At 39.8% G+C, this 23,223-nt stretch overlaps 1 protein-coding gene across 2 annotated transcripts in view; it reads right to left on the bottom strand.

The window, feature by feature from the left end:
* map4k1 (mitogen-activated protein kinase kinase kinase kinase 1) overlaps positions 1 to 21,025 on the bottom strand; it is a 47,203-nt gene extending 26,178 nt beyond the window's left edge. Inside the window, exon 1 of one of the 2 annotated variants that reach the window (XM_084717556.1) lies at positions 20,917 to 21,025. Coding sequence is in view for 1 of the 2 variants with exons in the window: in XM_084717554.1 (XP_084573680.1) it covers positions 14,652 to 14,750 (99 nt within the window). In the remaining variant the exon portion in view is untranslated. Of the gene's footprint in view, positions 1 to 14,651; positions 14,994 to 20,916 lie in introns of those variants that run through there. The other variant, XM_084717554.1, reaches the window with a different exon arrangement.
* Positions 21,026 to 23,223: the final 2,198 nt, after the last annotated feature.

Here is a 23,223-nt window from a genome sequence, read left to right on the forward strand (position 1 = left end):
ATAACAGGGCTGGACTGGGACAAAAATTCAGGCCGGTAACATTAGCTCAGACCAATCTCCTCACACTGTTTCTATCGTTTTTGTTGAAATATGTTTAGTGTCTGTAAGATATCTTTCAGGTTTCTCACAACACACAGACAACATGTTAAAAACATCCAAAACAGTTTAAAACAGCTAAATGTCAATAAGTCAATTGCAATTCTGTACTTAGGCTACAGGAATAAATGTTCATATAATTTTTTTGCACTTTAGAATTGTTTGTTTTGGACCGGGCGTTTCCTGACTGGACTTGTTGACCATCATGAAGCTCTGTTTGCACCTAATAGAAAAGAGTATACAGTTCATTATTTTCTGTATAATTTCGGTGCATACACATCTCCTGCTTCCCTACAGAGCATGATTAGGTGTAGATGCCATTTATTAGTATTTATTAGTCTATTGAGAATCACCTCAGGCGGGGTCGTTCTGATATTATGATGTGCTGAGGGAAGCTCTGCTGGCATGAATTATCTTTAAAAAATAATGTTTCTTGCTCATGAATATGAAGATTTGCTGCACTTTACTGCAGTTCTTTTCTGGATTTTAAACATCAGTTCACCTAAATCACAAAATAACATATTTTTATGCAGGTCTGGACTGGCCATCAGAAGCACTGGTAGAACTCCCTTGGAGTGTAGCCGGTAAACGCCTGTTTTTAATCTGTGGGACATGATGCCTGTCTGTCCTTGCATGTGATCTGTCACACAGCATTCAGTCAGTGTATAGAGAAATAATAAATACCACAGGAGGAAGGGACAAGGAGAAAAGGGGAAGTGCAGTAATCTTGAACCTGAAAAAAGTTGCTTTACGTGCCTAAATTTAAAGCTGCACTGATGGTACTATGTGGGATTAATAACACCGTTGGCTGTTGAGTCAACTACATCCTGTTGCATGTGCTTCCACCTTGTTGGCGTGGGTGAGCACCCCTGGCATCAGCCAAAACAGTGACATGACATACACGAGATTGAAGGTGACTGACCAGCATCATGTTAACAGATGAGGTCAGTATAATTAGGCTTGTGTCGTGGTGGGTGCTGGTCATTAGCTAGTGTTGCATACTGTTGGCGCTGTAAAGGCACTCAGAAGCACGCATAAACATCACATCCTTTGGATTTTTCCAGGAAAAAAATGTCCCAAGTCCTTTTCATATAAATCAGTCCACAGGCTGTTATAGGCAACCAAGACCAACTCGTTTTTTAAGTTACGCTACAGTCCATTCACACATTGGCAATACAAAGTGATTAGTACGTGTAAATTGCTTCACATAGTAGTTTCTGGTCAGCTAATTAAATTACATCAAGTCCTCCTTCCACTGTCCTAACTCTGGTCTCGTCTCCAACAAACACTGATAGAATATCTGGTTGATCCGATGCTAGACTTATAGGTTTACATGTTTATGCTCGTCTTTTCTTGAAACCGGGCACAGTCTGATGCAGCGACATTAATTAAATGCAAATAAAATCAGCTAAAAGATGGCCCATTTATATTAAAAGTAATTTATTTAAGAATATAATTTTGTGCAAAAATCAGTATTGTAACAGTTTTGCATTTAAATCAAGACAGATGTCTTGAGTTTTTGATGTCCACTGCGAAATGTGTTTCTGAGAAAATTTTGTCATGTTTGTCCTTAGAAAGCAGATTACATAAACCTGTGCAGCACCTTGTTGAATGTTACTGCACAACATTTCTAGTCAAAAATGAGTCAAGACATTTGTAGCAGGTAAATATCTTCCGGGAAGCCACAGATCCTGCAGTCATACCACGTCTGCACTAACATGTGAAGTACAGTCGTGACAAACAAAAGCATTTAGTGGCTGAAAGTGAAGCACCACAATGAAAGCAATGATGATGATGGAAAACTCCACTCAGTCAAAGAACACTATGTGTGTGTTAGTGTGTCAGTGTGTGTGACAGCAGAGAGGTCACTGAGAGGAAACACACCCGACAAGTGATCAGTAAACAACAAAACACACACACACACACACACACACACACACACACACACGAGTTGGATGTCACAGCGGAAGCCGCGGACCTTCCACAACGTTTCCATCTTGAAATGTGCATTTGTCTGATCACCAGCGGGGGGAGGGGGGAGGGGGGAGGGGGGGGGCAAAGCATACATCAGATAAGATAATGAATAGCATCATGATACATATCTCTGGCAGGTGTAATGCCGGACGAGATTGTGCGACTGATCGTGTTTACGTATATGTGAATGACGTGGAGCGAGTTTTTATGGCTGTATGATCAAGGATCTCTCACAGTTGCAACCATTCACAATTTTTGAAAAACCACAAAAAACTTAAACATATATAAAACATATAAATAAGCTACACTGACTTCCATCGACACAGACTTGGCAACAGTCAAAACACGTCATGTCATATTTCATTTAACACTATAAAATAAGATTGTTTTAGTGTATTATCTGGCATTAATAATTATTGAGGCAACATGAATACATACTATAATTAACATGAAAAAAATGGTGCATGTCTTTTGACCTTTGAAAAAGGCTGTGATCACTGCCTGACTGACTGGTGTATTCAAAGTTTTTCTGTTAATCTCAAAGTTAAATACAAAACTCATACAAAACAATACAAAAGCTCTCACTCACTTGATGTGAGAGTTCAGACGGTTTCTTCTGGAGATTTTGCCCGTCGTTCTTCAGTGAGAGGTGTGTGTAGCTACAGCCAACTGGTAAAGGTAAAGATATCGCATGCTGCCATCTCTGCCAGTATTTCACCCAGAAGTGTGTTGGATAAAATACAAAGTGCTCTTGCACCCTTTGGGGTTGAACTTGGACTTTGCACCTTCCACTTTGTGTGAGATTCAAAATGTTGCAGCGAACCACTCGTGGATCCTCAGTCTGGCATATTGGACCCTCTGTTCAGAGCGCACACTTCGCACTGTTAATCTTTTAAAGTATTTCCACACAAAGATGGTGGCAGACATTGTGCTGTGCTCAGGTGATGAAGCCACAAGTTATCGTGCTAACTGCATTAATGGTCTGAAGTGTTGTGCTTGTTAACAAATTAATTTAAGCACTCGAGTGCTCGGCCAGTAACACAACAAAACACATCATGCACCATATCTTGTAAATTAAAAATCAGGAACAATGTAGCAGATGCTACAACTTGATTTGTGGTCCTTTCAAATGCAAAAGAAATTTATTAGTCTATGTTAATTTTACAATTGCAGTTTTTCCGGCTTTTCCTCAGGATTGAGGGGTTTTGCACCCTAAGCTTTAATTTTATCTTTTTAATTGTAATCCATTACAGTTACTAAGAAAAAAAATATGTAATTAAATTACAGTTAGCAATCAAGATCTTGTTAAATATTCCTTCCAGGCTGCCTGGCAGAGATCTGCACTCTACTGAGGGAACTCCTCTGGTTGGATTCTCACCAAAGTCAGTGAAACTAGCAGGTTTCACTGTGCCAACAATCCACCTGAACAGAAACAAGAAAGGAGATTAACGAATGAAGAAGTGGACCCTGCTGCCTGCTAACTTTGACAACAAATGACTGAGATTTGACCTGTTGATGTAAAATGTCTCAGGGAGAAAGTGGTTGAAGTGAAAGTGTTGACTGATGGCTGGTATCAGATAGTGTTCGACACAGGGTTATAGATATTATATACTGCTACATATTCTACAACCTCATGACATGTCCATTAGCCATGTTCTGTGGAGCAGTGAACCCATACACCGAATTCTGAATTAACCCCTCTATAATCTAATTTAAATCTATCCATTACCCACATCTATACTGTACTAATTTTAATATTTATAAAACACCTCCTGACCGCCAACACAGAAGTTTAACTGTCTCTTTCCTTACTGCCTTACTGGCATATTTTCTGACTATTTAATGTGTGGAAATTTTAAAATAGAAATAACTCTCCAAAGAGCAGTTAAGGCTGATTTATAGTTGTATGGAGGCACTATGCAGAACCCACATAAGTGACTTTTTTGGGCTTTTTAGTCTTAATCTGATAGGACAGCTTTAAACAGACAGGAAGTGGGGAGAGAGTTGGGGGGAAGAGCCGCCGCAAAGGCCCACAGCCTGAAATCATACCCATGGCCGCTGCTGAGGACTAACCCTCTATTCATGGAGCACACACACTACTAACAGAGCGACCAGGGTCTCAACGTGTCGAGTTTCTTCATGTACTTCAAACAACGGCCGCAGGAACTGAGTAGATCGTGGTGGAGTTGGAGCTGATAAATGCTGAACAACGGCAAAGAAGGGTTGTACAAATTTCCATATTTAAGGACTTCGTCAGATAACCTCTCCTCCATTCGGTCCATGTTCATTCAACTCATGTTCAAAGACCAGCCAGAAATGCCTAAGAGGAAATGTGATGCTACCAAGCGGACCAATCACAGTTGCACACTGGAAGCCAATGCAGAGACTTGTGAGTTGTTATGACGTGTTTACTACTCTTCATCTCTGTTAGGACTCTGAATGAGCTGAAACTTTCTGAGGGACACCTTTAAAAAGACCATAACAGTAGGTTAACCTGCTAGAAATAAAAAAAAAGGTCTCATGCCTGGATATGAATTCTCTGATTCTTGCTGATTTTTTTGTAATTTTGCTCATTAGATGTGGGCGTGCTCAGGGTCCAGTATTATACAAAGATCTAAACCTGCAGAATGTATTGAACGGTTCTGAATGCGCACCAGAACTGGAGTCGGGCGAGCGAACAACCGGGTTTAGCTGCTCAGTTGGTAGAGCATACATACCATGTACTGAGGCTGTCAGTCCTCTGCAGCGGCCGCCAGTTTGACTCCCACCTGTGGCTCTTTGTTGCATGTAATCCCCTCTTTCTACCCACTTTCCTGTCTACTCTTCAGTTGTCCCTAGCTGATTTAGCATGCTAACCTCAGTAGATGTCTCTGCAACACAATAAATACACTTATGCCTTTGAAATGATGTCAAAACTGTTATTTCTACACATCTTTTGATACTTTTAGTGATTTTTGTGATGTTTCAACCTAAATTCATACATATTGTACCTGTAGAAAGTCGGTGCACCACACACAATTCAGCTTTTAGCAGCATTTAGCCAAAGGAAGTTCAGGCACATCCAGCTATCGATGTGTTCATAGATTTTAGCTAGGCTAAACTAGGCTTGGGCAATATCTATTTTTTCACACCGTCATACCCTCCTAACATTTCACTGGGATATACGGTATTACAGTGGTACTTGTGTAAAACACCTCAACTACTCATCTTTGGTAGACTACCTCATCTTTGTTTTCCACCACTGATAACAAAGGCAGAGTTGACTGTCATAGTGACTCTATTCCCTCATTTGGGAAACAACACACACACAGGAGCTCTGCTTTGATCAACGGGGCTAAACCCAACATTTTTTAACTTTATCCCCCAGCTGCCATTTCAGCTGCACTGCCTTGTCCACCAGTAGAGAGAGTGACCTCTGGTGGCAGGTGCTGCATACTACAATGCATCACATCAATACAGCATTTCTACATCAGTTTAGTAGAAAGAGGAACATCTGTATTTTGTAATAGCTTCATACCGCCCAATCCTAGGAAAACACAAAAGGGAGATTTGGAGGAACTAACACAGAGATCAAATTGATAATTTATTATATAATTTGACTGTGAATCATTTAACAAAGAAGCTTTTTTTAAAAAGACATTTGATCTGACTGTATTAAAGCACATGAACACACATGCACACTGTCAGTTATGGGCTGGTGGCTGCAATTTGTTTGATGTTCTCGGCATCATAAATGATCTCTCTTCCTCTTTTTTGAGTTAATAATAAATCAAGACCAACCAAATTCAAACTCTTTTCATTGTAAAACACAAATGTGCGCACACACATACACAAGCACACACATGCACACAAATGTAGACACACACACACACACACACACACACACACACACACACACACACAGAGTCAAAACCACACTGTTTCAGCAGAAACCTGACACAGTTACGTCGACTCTGCAGGCAGCCCCTGTATGCATGTAGTCCACTGCTCATTTATCTCACTTCTTCATTTTGCGTCTAAGGTTGCACACACACCAGGTGCAGCCCACAGCTTCTGTGAGGCTACAGGCCCGAAACTGGAGTTGCACCATATTGAACAGCAACCCCAAGTGCACTTCAGTAGCACAAGCCACATCTAATAACTAGAGTCAGACTTTTACTGTAAGAGAAGGAAGATCCTGACATGATCAGATGCAAAGTTACAGTCAGTTCAGTCAAGTATGAGTTAATTCTCCATCCAAAGGAAGTCGAGCACTGCTCCAAAGGTCTGTTTCACATATTTTATACAAGAAAACTCTGTTAATCTGTGTATATGTCTGTGAAGAAAATGTCAAACAAAAATGTCAAACAATTGTGAGTCGAGTCTGAGTCAAAGTAGAGATATACTGACCGTGATCAAACATGACTGAACACACAGATGAAGCAGATCAAATGTCTGCAGGCATTACAATGAATGTTTGTGTTGCATCAGGTTAGATTCAGCTTCCACTACACATCTGACATTTAGTGGGTGTTTTCACCTTAGAGAAGATGTTTGGTGAGTAATTCTCTCACTGGCACAGAGCTTCTGTGGGTCACGACCTTTAGCTCTTCCTGATTAATATCTGGGGGATCCAACAAAGGCGAGAACATAAATCCAGTACCAGTGACAGATGAGAAAATACAACACAGAAATGGTCCTTAATCCTTAAAATGACTTTCAGAAGGTTCACCTTTTGATGCTTCCTAATACATGATATAAAAGTTAGCCCAATTTTCAATCAGGAAGTTCACAGAAGTCAGTGTTTTAAAAGATAAGAGAAGCCTTTTTTTTTGTGTTTGACACCCGTACAGCTACACGAGTGATGCTAAATGAAGCCTAAAATCATGTAACCACAGAAATGCATTTTTGGCTGTCCTGAATACCATTTGTGGTGCTTCAAAGTTTCAGTGAGAATTACACGGGGAGGCGACTCAAGCTATCACACTTTCCTGAGACATGAGGAGAGGAGGGCCTCTTATTCCATCCCCACCTCCTCCAAAATCTCAAAAAGCAACTTGCTGAGTGAGTGATGAGTAGCTGTGAGTGCATCAGGAGGGATGAGCTTGCCATCATCACTCACCTGTGTCTGAAGGACCACATTTGTGCACGCAGAGCAGAAATGCTCCCTCACGAGGACGCTTTTCTGCTCACAGATATTGTTTTGTTTGCTTGTATGACGGGCATGCACCTAGTTTTTATGTGTGCAGGTTTTGAGATTGATTAAACCACACAGAGGAGCTCCATTTCATGCTCTTCATCAGTATTTTGCCTCTTTTTTGGTGCAGTCAAATGCAAAATTTACTTCCTCTCTTCAAATAAAAAACAAAAAAACCCCACAGCATTCAAATGCAGATTTGGATGTTGATTACCATGGCAACAGTGGGCTATGCAGAGCTACAAAGCATCCGGGTCTGCACAAGTATGTATGGAGCTCTGTAGTAACCGAAAGGAAAAGGCAGCTTATTTATCAGCTAACACAGTTCGATATTCTATGTGTCTGTGTAAATGTTGATCACAACTAGCAAGTTAATGTTAGCAGTCACAACTTACACTGACAAGTAATGTAAGCTAGCTAATGACACACTAGTCACCAGATGACAGACACACGAAACAAACACTAATCCTACGCAAACAAACACATGGCTGACTTCATTGCTATATTTATATTTTAATTAGGATGATTAATTCACATATCATAGCACTGTTATGCATTTTACTCTGCCAGTTAGCAACATTAACATGTTAGCAACGTCATGTGAGCATGTTGCTATGCTGGCTTTAGCATTACCTCAAACCACTGCTGTCCCTAATTACCGCCTCACAGAGCAGCTGCTATGGCTGCAGACTCAGGAACATGCTAGTGCTATCAGCAGATCACACAGGTTACATGGTCTGAGTTAGGCCTAACTGTTGACATTTGACTTCAGATGTAATCTCTACAATACTATAAAAACTATGACATCACTGTTTATTATGCATCTGGCCCATTCATAAGTTGCACAGTTTGCTTTCACTTTGTGCTTTTGATGATTTTTATCACTTTGAGCGTTATATGGCTGATTTTGAAAATTAAAAAAAATACTTCCTTGTGTCAAAACATGAGGAAGTATTTCTATTTAGAAATGTATTCATACTGGTAATTGTTTGGTTGGACATGTCAAACCTGTTTTGATAAAATGAACAGACTTTGATGTGTAGCTATTGGTTACAACATATCCACTGTTCGCTGCGTGTTGTTGTCGTCGCCCAACAAGTTGAATCAGTTTCTATTTCCAGCACACTGGTGGACAGTTAAAGGATGTTTAAAGGAGACAAGTGTCTCAGCAGGAAGGAATGTTGTTTGGGTGCATACCATCATGAAAAGGTGTTGCTTTGTGTTGAAAAGTGGTAGGGACATGTCCTCTCCGTCTCTGGTGTAAATGACAGCCAACCTAAGCCTAAGCCACCTGTGATGATGATTCTTGATACAGTTTAGATTTTTAGATTTTTCAGAAGTAAGCCTGAGCGGTTAACATGTACAACCACCACGACACCAAAATCCAAGAAACTCAACTCTGATTCATTAAGTTAAACAAAACACGTGTATGTAAAGTAGACAGAGGAAAACAATGCTGCCAGTTGTACTACACGAATCTGACTCATACAGTGCAGCCGCCACTTCCTCGTCTCTGACTGTCTTGATGACGGTTTCCACTCGTCTTAGTGATCCGATCTAAAGGAGCTGTTTGATATTTTGATTCCTCTGACCCCTTCCTTCTACAAACCACGGCCAAACGCTGCCTCCAGCTGCTGCACCATTATAAAAAGAAACTTTGGTACAAATAAGTCCAGTGGCTCCCAGACTTTTTCCTAAAGGTCCTCCTTTTCTATCACTGTGAAGCTTTATGAATATAAAATTTTATATTACACATTATACATATTATACATTGTAATATTCCATAATACATCCAATGCACAACAATAACAGTACAGAACAACTGATAAAGTGTACAATTAACTTAAATAATGAACACGGTAAATGCAGTAATTTTGCGTAAAAAACAACTTGGATGAATTTTGAGCAGAGTTGAGTTTTCCTGGTATTTTAAAGAACTTTTCATACAATTGTCTGACTGTATTGTGTTTCTTTTTAATTTTTAACAATCATACATACTTAATATCCTTTTTTTTGGACAAATTCAGTGTGGTGCTTGGCCTTTGCTCTACAACCTCTTTGGTTGTTCTGACTGCAAACTTTTCTTATCCATGATAAGATGAGGCTGTTTATCAGCGAGTGCCAGCTCTGTGAACGCAGGCTAGCTTGTGTTCAGGTCGGCCACAAAGTTTATATCTTAATAATCTAAACTGAAAACAAGAAGGCCTTGCTACCTGATGTGAAACTTTGGTGACCCTTAGGAGGAGCCCTGACCCCTTCAGTGGGAACCAATGAATTAGGTCATCTCTATCATGGTCATCTCTCACACACACACATACATACATGCAGATGCACACACACTCACACAGATAAGCCCTACTTTCTCACTGCTGCTGATGGTGCAAAAGTGCTGCATTTGCAGGCTGACCTACTGTGAGTGCAGCAACATGTGGCCAAAAACATGTATTTGAGTGTGTGTGTGTGTGTGTGTGTGTGTGTGTGTGTGTGTGTGTGTGTGTGTGTGTGTGTGTGTATGTACGTGTGTGTGTGTGTGTGTGGGTGGTTGTGATCATATCTGTTTGTGTGTGTGTGTGTGTGTGTGTGTGTGTCCATATGTGAAGGAAGGACATCTATGCAAATGTCCCTCTGCGTGTAAAACAGAAAATCAGGGTCTACTAACCTGCTTAGAGGAAGTGTGTTCACTCCACAGCAAACCTGCTTTGCATCAGTTATATTTACGGTTTACTGTTTTATTTTTGTTTGTTTTAATGGCTTGACTCTCTAAAGTTCTCAGAATCTCAGAATATCCACAGATGGAAGGTAAACTACAATGCTTCATACTGTTTTTGAAATCATGTTAAATCCTTTTTGAAGTGTACAGCCAAGAGATCACGGAGGGACAGTGGAGAATGAAGGAGAAAAGTACTGATGTACCACTGCTGGTTGAGTTTCCTCCAGAGAAGTCTTGATTTGATAAAATATTACAAATCTAGACCAGCTAGTTATTGAAATCACATGATTTGGGGGGTAATATACGGCAAAACCCTGCAGGCAAATCCTCAGATCCTGAGATTTTACACTTAAAACAGTTTTGTGCTTTTAAATAACATACAGGTTTAACAATTTGCTTCACATCTCAAATGACCCACAAATACGTCACACGACGAACATCCAAAATTTATAGGAAGTCTTTTTTTGGTTGTATTACTTAAAAAGAGTGACAGTGACAAACACCACTGCAAACTGTACTGGCAACAATAGTGCTATAATGCAGGTTTGTACCATGACAGTGCTCCTGTCTAGTGCTGCAGAGGTACACTGTTTGTACCATGGAAAAGAGCCCACAGGTAGTTCACGTGGTACATGTGTGTCCCATATACTGAGGCTTAGTCCTTATCTCAAAAGTGAGGCTTCACTTCCTTTGCTGCATTTCTAGTCTATCTCATCTACATTCATCCAATGAGGGTGATCTCCCCCCCCCCCCAACAAAAAAAAAAAAAAAAACATATTTAAAAAAACTAAACTGCCCATCACAGTATGGTGGTACTTCATAATTGTCTGATATCAAATAACAATCAGATATTAGCCATGTCTTAGCCTTGGTTGCAACTGTTCTCAGAGGTAAAGACAAAGTCAAGATGGTTAATAGAGGGTGTATTAGATTACCAAAGCATAAAATGATTTACCTAATGTAGTCGGACATGTCAGTGTTTTTCATTAGTTACTTCTACAACACTCGCTCCTAATTTTCTGTCTCAGTGAAGTTTGAGGAAAGATGAAAAGGTAAAAAGACTAAAAAGGACGTCGCTGACTTAAAGTGAGTTGAGTGTTCTGTTCCACTATCCATCCCCCTCCACCCTGACCTCAGTCAGTGACCACAGTCTGTCACGCACATTAAACTGTTTGTGTTGACACTAAGCGCCAGCAGTGACCTCAAACCCTTAATGCAAGTCGGCTGCACATATACAGATGAAAAAAAGTGTTGCGCACTCTGTCTGCATATGCATTTCTTTTTTATTCCGATGATGTCTCAATCTTCTGGCCTCCTGAAGGTTAAACATCATGTTTCATGTTTGATCTTGAAGAGGGTCTGAAGGCTGACGCAGTGAGTGTGTGTGCAGTGAGTCTGTGTTTTTGCCTGACTTCACATCTACTTCCAGTGATTCCTGCATACGAGCATCATCCATAAGAGACGAACACAACTTCTCACCAGCAGGGTGCAGAGGGAAGATGGTTCTCTTGATTTACTGAAAAAGGTCAAATGAACCTTTTTCTCCTTCAGAGGGAAACAGTTCACTCTGATGATTATAACTCTCTTTGTAACATCACACTTCACTTTTCCATCCATGATTCTTTCAGGTGTGACTGGCTGTCTGGAAAGTACCAGAGAATCCTGAGAATACTGTCCACCTACACAAGTGGCCACATGGTACTACCTACTAACTAACACCAAAGCCAGACAGTCAGTTCAATTTATTTTTAACACTTTCTGATCATTTTGCGCCCTAAAAACAGTACAGACAGTATAACAATTTACAGTTTCATTTAGCGGACGCTTTTATCCAAAGCAACACGAGCTGAGTTTTTGTTCACTTGCACTTTAGGGGGAGGCACCACCGTTCTCTTACTGAGTCTCTTATTGCAGTCAATCTACATACTGTATGAAAAATAAAGAGATAAAAGAAACTTGGAATCCAATCTTAGCCATTTTGTAGAAATCTTAAATGTATTTATGATGATAAACAGACCATTAAAGTTGATTTGGTCTTTGCTTCCTGTTCCTGAAAGCTCATTTCATTTCATATCTCATTTATCTCTCATGGTATCGACACACGCATACGTTTTCGTTCTATGTGCCAAAGCTTTGATTTTTTTGTCCACTAAATCCTCTGCAAGAAGAAATGGCTCAGATGGAAACTGTCAGTAACAGAGAAAAATGTGTCTGGAAAGTGAAGCTGCATTGGGGTTTTAAATTGTATTTTTCTATTCTAAACAAAATTCCATTTTCTTCCACTGTATTAGGGCGGGGCAGAAGTTTCAGGCGGATACCTCAAAACCTCAGCATATAAAACCAAAATTATCTGCATGATTAGACATGCAGATAACTCTAACAGTAAGAGGGACATTATGTTTCTTTGTGATTTGGGTGAAGTGACCTTTTAATCTCCGGGTATCCGAGTCCGGGTCCTGTTCCAGGAACTGTCCATGGTTCATATATTATCTAACTTTTTAACTGTGACACTTGCATGATATTTGCCTATTTATTTCTCTTTTATTCTGAAGCACATTGCTTGTCATATGAAATATGTTATACAAAAAACTTAACTTCATCTTGAGCTGTGCAGAAGATGTTTGTGCTCAGCAATGATGAACCAATTCTATTGGTGTCAAAATACAATTAGTATTAAATTAAATGCTTCAGTTTGAATATTTTATAAATATTAAAAACAGTAACTGACTGATGCATGTGTGTGTACAGTGAAATAAAGATAATATTATTTCTTTAGCCTAAGATCAGGTGGATGCTTCCCACCTCTCCCTGCACTATATAGTATTTATTATCCTTTCCATTTTTGTCTGAATTTTTTAAAAATTTCACCAAATAAAACTAAAACCAGGGCTAAAACAATTCCTTGACAACTTTGATGAGAAATTTGAAGACAATCATCGTAACGTCTTTGCATCGAGGCTTCATTTAGTCCATGTAACGACACACAGTGCAGTTACCATCATAGTGTGAAAGAGAGTTTTTCTATCGCTGTTACTTTTAAAAGTAATGATTCCCTATATCTCAATGCAGAGTCGCAGTGAAAAGACAAGACAGCTGTGCACTGTGGCACTTTTCATATACAGCAGGTCCAGACCGAAATCTTTATATTATTATTTATGTGACCCAACAATGCCCACCAAGACCAACCACTAGAAAACAAGACATACAGATTTCAGACCTCACCGACCTTGTTAACAATCCAGTTCTCATTCAACATCCAGACTTATAGACAGAAAGTCACATTCACTTGAGAACTTGAGTGACAGAGCAGTGGATTGGCTCAGGAGAGTTACTTCACAAGTGTAGGTATCAAAAAACAAGTATTTATATATATTTTTTAAATCCTAAAATTGGGAATAAATGGCCAATTTAGGATATGATTTCTACTTAACAAATTCCATTCATTGTACACAGTATGAGAGGGTTTGCCCCCAGACAAGTTGTTAGGCCCAGTGGCAGGTATATTTTAACGGAAGTCCGGCGTGGACCAACGACAGGCAGCATTAAGGTAAAGAACTAGTTTCTGTGATGACAGAATCACAGAATTTGGATCACAAGACAAATCAAGAGACCAAAAAAGAAGAGAGAGAGGTAAGACTTCTACTTTGCTTTGTGATCAAAAGTACAAACTAAAAAATTTCAAGGCACACAGCTTTCCAGAAATTAAAAACCTGTTAATAAATGGGCTTCACGCCTATGCGTTTCAACTCACAGTCTTCTTCAGGGTACCTTAAAAACACATGGCAGCTCACAGATATGAAGCCTGGTGTCAGCTGCCAGGCTGGATGACTGGCATAGGTGCAGTCAATAACATAGGTGTGGACATGATTAAACGAGGCATCCATATCTGAGTGCAGGTTAACTTGACAACGTGATGATTGATTCAGCATCTCTGAAATGTTCGTCATCATATTTTGCATGTTGCAATTAAAGTGAGAGAACCTGACAAACAAAACTCAGGGGTGAATCATCTTAAAAAATATTGTTTTAGTTTTCTTTAGAACTTAAAAGTCCTAAAATAATTTTTACACACAACTGAAAATATGAAACCAGCAAACGGACAGAAGATCTACACAAAATCCAGAGTTCAGATCAACTTCTCTTTCAGTTGGAGTAAAATTCTCAAAAAAGCCATCAGCTATTTGCAAGAATACTTTCACTTCTTGTAAAACCACTTCCTCCAGCAGGGCAGGAGGCTGCACTGACGCTGTGACTGCAACCAACCAATGAAACTAAAATCAATCACACCTATGTTTCCTTCCAAAACTCAATCAAAAAAATATTCCCAGTGAGCACAAAACCATTTATTCAGCCCTGAGAAACAGAATATCCGATGGTGTAAAGTTACACCGTGAAGTGAGACGTTTAACTCAACTGAACTGAACTTGTAAAGCAGGCAGAAGTAAGACATGCTTGAGTTGAGATGACAGCAGCCAAACATCCCCCTCATACTAATGAGTTTACTGGTTTACAGCCTTAAATTTGTATTTTATCTTAAAATTAAAGTTTCTTCTCTTTCAAAGATTCTAAAAAGTTTTTTAGGCTTGTCACAAACTCAAATCAGCCTCTGATATAAAGTGAAACTCCGTGACATTCAGCAGCAGAACAGACGAGAGCAGCAGACTGAGCGTAAAAGCAGCAGCTGGAGGCTCTGACCTTGTAAACTTCACCGTAGGTTCCTCCTCCGACTCTCAGCAGGATCTCAAAATCATCCTGAGGGTTCCTGGTGGAGATATCCAGAGCTGTCCTGTCCATTTTGAAGTTTATGTTACTAATTCCCCTCCTTGGGCATGTCACACACGTACACACACATACACACACACACTCTCTCTCTCTTCCTCACACACACAGGCACACACACTCAGTGTCATCTACATCTACAAAACTGCTAAACTGTCAGAAGAAGTGAGCTGCTGAGAAAAGACACTCGGTCTCTTTGTCGCTCTGACTTGTGTCGTTCAGCTGCTGTCACTCACACACACACACACACACACACACACTTTCCTGTTTCTGTTTCTCAGCCTGCTATCGATCCTCCCTACCTCTGTCACTCCCTCCCTCCCTCCCTCCCTCCCTCCATCTCTCACCTTCCTCTCGAGCATTTTTTCTCAGCTCATTTGTATAATCCAGCTCTGTTTCCTGTCGGGTGTGTGTGTGCATGTAAGGCAGACAGACTGAGGGTTTTCTTTTCTGTCAGCGTGTTACAGATATGTGTTTGATTTTTTTTTTTTGTTGTAGTGTGTATTTTTGTGTTTCTGTGTTTGTGAGGATCAACATATGCAAACAATTTAAAGGGGCAGTTCGCCCTAAAATCAAAAATAGACATCTTTTATTTATCTTTAGTGCCATTTATCCATCTAGATCAGAGATGGGCAATTATTTTTCACCAGGGTCACATGAGAAATTGACCAGGCTGCCATGGGCCAGACACAAATGATATAAAGTCCTAATAATGGAAAAATCTCTAATAATGGAGGGGTCAGAAGTGTTCTGTATAGGGCACTTCTACTGTCAGTCAATCTTTCTGAATGGGCACTTTGAAATGTGGGCAAATATTTTGTTGGAAATGTCCAAAACTGGATGTTTTACAGTGTACCATGCATGCTGCATACAAGATTCGACAACAGTTCATTAACATTACCAATGAACACAGCACTGACCCCTTTCAAAATAAAGGTCTGGCAATGGTTTAATGGTAAGAAAAATGCTACTGACTGTCTTTGCTAGATTTTTAATTTTTGGTACTTCCTTGATCAAGGAAGTACCAAAAATTAAAAATTTGCCACAGTCTGATCTAGATCATAGATCTTAAACAGGGGGTCCTCAGAGTTACTTTAGGAGGTCCTCCAAAATATTGTTTAATAAAGAGAGTTTTTTCTTTTCTTTTTCTTTTCAAAAAATTAAAATATGTCTAAAAGTATACATTAAAGCTGTGGTTTGCAACATTTTTTGGCATTAATGAGCGATAATTCAAAAATTCCTTCCAGCCCATGACGGTAGACTTAAATCAATCACAGGTCATCTCAGACACTGGGCGTTCCTATTGGCTGTTGTACTAATGTAGCTGTGTGTACACTTTCCTTTGGTGACACCCTGAATCACAGCAAAAACTTCTGCCAGAAAAACCTAGTTATCAGAGTCCAGCTAATAAGCAACAAGCCTGGCCCAGGGATTTGTTGGCTCACTCAGTTATTTTTGACTTCAGACCCTGGTTAGGTTCATTCATGCCTTTTGTGGGACTTCTGCTGAGAGCTGAGAGGACCGGGCGGAGCTGAGACACAGAGCTGACAGACAGCTGCTCAGAGACAGGGAGTTCTGCAGGAGAGGGTCGGTGGCAGACTGGAGCTTCTGGAGGAAAAAAACTCTCTGTCTCAGTCGCTCTGATGCTCCTTTGAGGGGAGCTCAGAGTGTAACTTTTGGGATTTAAAAAGGAGACCCCTGACCTATATTGTTTGGTGTGAGTTGCTAATTTTTAGAGCTGTAGAGATGTCTGTCTTCTCTTACATATAATGGAACAAGATGGAACTCTGGAGCTCAAAGTGCCAAAAACACTCAGCAGCAGTGTTTCTTTGTGTAATTTCATGTAAGAACTATTCTCTTTTTTTTTTTTTTTTTTACCAAACTACAACTGCTAATGATATTGTGCAGAAGGAAGCGAGCATCTATTCATAGCAGTGTGCTTGTGATGAACAGGATGCAAACATTAATGGCGGCCATCCCCCTGTTGTCCTTGAGGGCTGGGTGATTTGTTAAAATTTTCCAACCACCTGCTGTCAGGTGAGGTCAATAGATGATATATTTGCGCAGGTATGTGTGACATCTGCAAGATGTGTGCGAACCATGAGTGTGCTACAAGACATTCACTACATCCAGTAAATAAACAAAACAAACAAAAATGTCAAGAAAGGAAATATTCTCACACATATTTTCCTTTTTAAACAGAAAAATACAACAGATCACCTTCTGAATTCAAGTTCCCATCTTTTACCAGGCTAAGATAAATTGTAATTGCCTTCTTAGCACCTTAAAACAAACTCACCAGAACTGTCTTGGTCAGTCTTTCCACTGTTATAACAATCACCAACTCTGGTCTGGCCAAAATGAGTCCATAAATCCTGGTTAAATGTGAAAATAGTCTGGCACTACAGGCTGTTTTCCTCTCACTCATCCTCTGGACATATGGGTGTGTCCTGTGTCGCCGAGTGAGTGAGTGAATGAGTGTGTTGCAGAGCAGCGGCTGCCATTTGTGCAGGTCATTAAACTCGCAAAGTAAAATGACAAAAACTGCCCGTTAATCACAGATAGCTGATATATAATTGTCCAAACGCCCAACCCGAGTAGATGCACACTCCGTTCTGTGTGGGGATTCAGATGGCAGAAAGAAAGAAGTGCTCACAACAAGATCCATGAATTACCTCGGATAACAAGGTCATGATTTCTGTAAAGAGACACTGATGTTTAGTTTTTCAAATGTCATTTGTTTTTTGGTGTCATTTAGTCCCATCATATTGGAAATAAGGCAGACATCTCTATGGTTGATTATCTCCAAAACTCTGAAACTCATCCCAAAACTACCTAGATGGACAAATAACTCTACAGGTTAAAAGAGAAACAGGTATTTTTGATTTTGGGGTGAACATCCCCTTTAGCGATCTTGTAAACTGAGAACAAATGTACGGGAGCCTACATGTGTAGCTTGTAGCTGATTAATGGCAGTTGTGCTGTTTGGGGTTTTCAGTGTAAGTTTCAGTCTCAGCTTCACGCCTACTGAGATGTGTCTGTGTGAGTGTGAGTTGGAGTGTGTGTGTGTGTGAGCTGCAGCTCTGCAAGAAGAGTCACTCGTGCTTGGAGCTCCCTTTCCGCTTCCTGTTCAGATATAAGAAGGGGCACCCTTAACATCCTGTTAGGGAGTTCAAATCTGTGTATCTGCTCTGAAAAATCTTTGTTCTTTATTAATTAACTGTATTCACATTACTTTTTTTTTACAGGTTCTTACGGCACTGCAGCGTGTTCCATTTCATTTCTTGAATTTTATCTGTTGTGTCTGCTCAGTGTTGTAGGGGTGACTATTGGTGCAACACCATATCACCATATAATGATATCCAAAATCTGAGATGATATCTCGTCTTACAACATGATACTGATAAATTATCGCTATACTGCATTGTCCTAACGTGGTTTGGTCCAGATTGAGAAGAAGTTGGTACAGCTACAGATTGGTTAATAAGACTTACAGGGATAGTTCACCCAAAAATGAAAATCAGCTCACCCTCGGTCGGGTCGGGTTTAATTTTTTAGTCCGCAAAACACCGGTGGAGTTTCACAGGAAAATACTGCTCTCCTGGTGTAGTCCAAGTCTCCTAAAGCCTCAACATGCCAAGTTGACTTGAAAGATGACATTTACATGATGTTTTTAGCTTGAATCTTCACTCCTGCCTGTATTCTATTCCAGGCAGGAGAAACTGTTTTTGTTCACGTTAATAAGATTTCTGATTAGTGTTGAATGTTCCCAAAATGAATAAGTTTATGAGTCGGAAGAAATCATTAATAATCTTGTAGAAGGAGTGGATGTTTATGTCGGTTAAATTCAGCAAAACTTTTAATGGAGTTTGGTGAGCAGTGAGACAGGCAGTCACTAAACTCCAATGTGTGTTTTCAGAGCAGTGGGCTTTTGTTTTCTGGATAACATACTTAACTTTACATTGACAGACAACTGTTATACACCAGTTATAAACAGCTGATTGACTTACAGCGGAGGACTCGTCCTCGCTTGTTATTGCCAATTAACAATATTGTGTTCATCTTGTGCTCCTGCAGCCTCCCTGAACTTCCCCAAGTCTGGGGGTGGGGTGGGGCACAAATTGCTGTCTGTGGCTCAAACTCACTATTTGGACTGTTGTACTCATTGCTACATAAAGCTCCACAGCAGTGCTCTGTGCTAAAGGCTCAGCATGCTAACTTGCTCGCAATGACAATGTTAACATGCTGATGCTAACTAGCTACAACGTTTACCATGACCGAATCTTAGTTTAGCATGTTTGTATGCTAACATTTGATAATACTGGATAGTTTTGCAGGTTAAATCATGAACAACTGACATGCAGATGTCATGAGATAAATAGTTAGATTATTACAAAAGTTCCTACTACACATTATACTAACACGCCTTGAGGGGGACGAAAATGTGTGATCCAAATTTAATGGTAAACCATCCAGTCTTTAAGGCATCTTATTGACAACCATAAATGTGAACCTCATGGCGGTGCTAAGTCAGAGGATCACCACAGTCAGTTGCATTTATTCTCTGGGTGTCATTAATGTTTGTACAAAATCTACTGACAATCCATCAAATACTTGAGATATTTTATTCTAGAGCAAAGTGGTGGACTGACAGACAGAAAGACGACGCTGCTGGCTAAATTTTTTTAAAGCTGGGTCAGTGATGTCAAAGAAGAGTAAGACAGACTTTGAAAGATCCTGTTCAGTGTCTCACATGAAATCAGAAGACTTATTGACCATATTTTCTCAATGGCTTCCTGTATTTTTTTTTTCTTTGCACGGTTGTTGTTGTTACTTTTGCAGCAAGTTGCTGCTGCAGGATGTTCAAAGTGTCATCTCATCTTGTCTCATCTTATTAAGAGACACAAAAACAGATGCAAACAGCCGTACAGTGCAGCACTCGTCGTGTGATGAACCAGCTGATCTGCAACAAGCCTCTGTGACATTATGAGGATTGAAGCAGCTGAATGTGTTATTCATTAAAGGGTTAAGTAAAAGAGCAAACTGAAGGAAAGACACCATCTGTCTTGGCATCATCTCATGATACCGTCTTCACTGTTTGACATTTAATCTTCGTCTTCCCTCTGCTGTGTCTAAAAGCCGCCTGCCTACAGTCTCATTTTGACCACGTGGCTCACAAACACCCACATGTGACAGACTCAGAACACAGGCCAGATAACCACAAATAACGGCCTCAGCCTCGACTCAGCGGGGCGCCGGACTGATGAGGATATTAATAAAGATTTGGCACAAACCATCTGTCACAAGCGACTGGAGTATGAAACAGTCGTGTGGCAGTTTTCATGTTCTTTGCAAAGACCAGCAGCTCAAGTGACCTGGAAACTCCAGACCGTCTGTGAGCCTGTTTACACCTGGTGTCAACATCCATCTCCAAAAATGTCTTCAGTGACCACTTGTGATCAGATCTCACTTCCCTGCTTTATTTGCAGATAAACATAGCTACATCATTTCCATTTACAAACACTAAATGTGCTGTTGTTTTTAACCTGCGGCCCAGCAGGAGCAGCCAACACGGACAATTACACAAAGAAAAAAGTATCTTAAATTTATCACAGACAGTGATTCACAAAGTTTATAGTCTGTCCTCACTCAACAACTTACAACAACTTTTTTTAATGGAGTCTGGGGATTTACTCCAGACTTTTCTCCAACAAAGAAGCAATCTATATTAGTTAATGATTACTGTATTTGTAAAAACACTTCAGACACGGAGCAGCAACCAGTACAGTGATGTTGCAACGAAGAAAAAAAACAACTTAACGTTTTGTATTTAATGCCAATTTACAAAAACTGCATGAACTATTTAGAATTTGTCATTTTTGTCAGTTTACAAAGTTTCTCCTCACTCAATAACTCTCAAAATTGTGCGTTTGAGTTAAGGGAGTCTGGGCATGTTGTGGTTACTTATCAAAATAGTCGCAGATTAATTTGCTGTCAGATTTACTTGTGAGGCTTTATTAACCTATGTTATGATTTGTAACGTCATGTCAAGTCATGTCTGTTAGATTAATTTATCTTAGGTTCATTGTCATGGTTTCAGACGCACTCAGTCGTATTTCATCACAGTCAGAGGTTTTTGTGCAGCCGTCCTTCAGGTGTACTTTTGCTTTCTTTCACTCACCTGTCAGCAGGTAGCTCTTCAGAAGTGCTGCCGAGCCACAGAGACACTGATCCTCTCCTCTCAGGCTCCAGCAGGGCTGCTCTGCGGCCGTCTTGACCTCTGACCTCCCTGGATGAAGTTAAATGGAGAGAAGTTTTCTGTCATAACATCATCTTTACAGAGGACAACTGTCCCGAGGACTGTTCAGAGCACAAAACTAAAAGTGACTCATTTTATTTCTGTGGTTTCACAGACCTGTGAGGTGTTATGGTGTAAAAAAGACAGACGGTTGCTGATAAAAAAAAAAGCCTTAAGTTCTATAGTTCAACTAACAACATGTTACATGTTACATGTAAACAAGCTCTTATTACTGAAAAAATAACATGCTGCTGCAAACTTACTGTCCAGACTTCTGTTAGAATACATATAATACACAGTATCGTTAGTAATATTATACACACACACATATATTTACACAGAGTGCATCTGACCACTTGTGACCAAATAAACATAATTTGTTTGCAAAGATTAATATCATCATACACAGCTAATAGAGAGCATTTGAAACTAAGAGTATCACCATGGCAGTTTTCCTCCTGAAACAGGACAGTGAAGGACAGTGTTCCATGTTTGTATGTCCTTTGAACTTTCCTCACTAAAATAGCTTTTTCACAGAGAAACCAGCAGTTTTTGACAACTAACTGCTTTTGAAAACCAAGATTTTCTTTGTGAAGTCAATAAACAATTCATTACAAACATAAAGAATAGAGTAACGTGTTGTGAACCTGAGGTCATTTCATTTGGTTTGTTGATTTGTATGAAGGTTAAACTATAAGGTTAGCATGTTAGTCCAGTGTTCAGCGCCTTTATCTCAGTCCAGACCACAGTCACTCAGCCTCTCTATACTCTGTCTTGACTGATGTTTGAAGCTGCCAAAGGCTCAGTCAAGCTTTTGCACGTCTTCCTGCAGTGAACATCACAGCAGGTCGACAACTCAAATGACACAACTGATGCACAACACAAGAGGGCGCCTTCACCTTGCTAACCAGAGAGTCAGCAGAGGTTAAAGCACATCAACTCGGTCTGCTGCATGTTTCAGACCACGTGTTTGCTGATTAGAAACTTTCTAATAGTGTTATAAATGGTCATGGTCACTGGTGTCAAATTTCTGTAAGTCAAAAGGAATGATCCTTTTAAGTAAATTAAATTAAATTAAAATATATAATGATCAGATGTATACAAATGTTAAAGTTCTGATCCACTGGGGGAAGCAGGTTGTCTCTAAACAAATCTGTTGGATTCAGATGAAAAAATATTTCCATCAGTTGCACAAATTCAAATCATATTTACTTACAAGAGTAAAACATCAACAACCTCTGCATTGCCTAAACTGCTGCAGACTTTCTTCTGCTTCTTTTTTGCTTTCGTATGTGTGTTTTGGAGGTAACTGCAGTGGTGTTTCTATCATCTTTGCATTTCTGTATTGTCTGCCTTTGTGATGTTTCATAAAGTTGTTAAAGTGGCAGCTTGTTTAATGTCTGTATCTTAATAATGCTGGTCAAAAGCATGCATGCTGGGTCAATTCTACCCCTGACCAAGGCACTGGGTTAGAAGTGGAGTTGTTCCCCAGGTGCTGCACAGCGGCTTTAGTGCTTTATTATATCAGAAGTACACCTAACAGAATGACACGGCTAAGTCAACATGAAGTGTTGTGTCCACAGGTGCAGCCCACCCACTGACACCCCTGAATCTATGACTGATCATGTGTTAACTTTCACTGACATTCTGACAAACTGTCACAGGTTTCTGCAGACCCTGGAGGCCTTTTAAGTCAAGAGATTTTAGTCCCCAACCTTTGAAAATGTAATTCAATAACCTATCAGCGCTTAATGTTCATGTTCTTGAATTATTGCTATTAATTTTTCATTTCATGCATTAATTCTGATCCAAATCCTACATGGCTCATGCACAGTCCAATATCAGTAAATTTCAGTGGTGGACAAAGTACTCAACCCCAGTACTTGAGTCAAAGTATAGATACTCCTGGTCAAATATTACTCAACTACAAGTGAAAGTTGCTCAGTCAAAATTTTACTTGAGTTAAAGTACTAGAGTACTTGGTTTTAAAAATACTTAAGTATTCAGAAGTACACGTTTATAAAAATACTTAAGTATTTAAAAGTACAAATTACAAAGTACATTTTCTAATATCAATACATGCTGTATTGTTTTCATGATGCATTTACAGAAGCTTGTAACTCTCTGAAACCATCCAATGATGCACTGACCTGCTTGTAGAACCACTCTGCTACACAAAGCCTATAGAAA

The sequence above is a fragment of the Lutjanus erythropterus genome, chromosome 4, assembly GCF_056507025.1.
Source record: "Lutjanus erythropterus isolate fLutEry1 chromosome 4, fLutEry1.hap2, whole genome shotgun sequence".
In the NCBI taxonomy this organism is placed as follows: Eukaryota; Metazoa; Chordata; class Actinopteri; order Lutjaniformes; family Lutjanidae; genus Lutjanus; species Lutjanus erythropterus.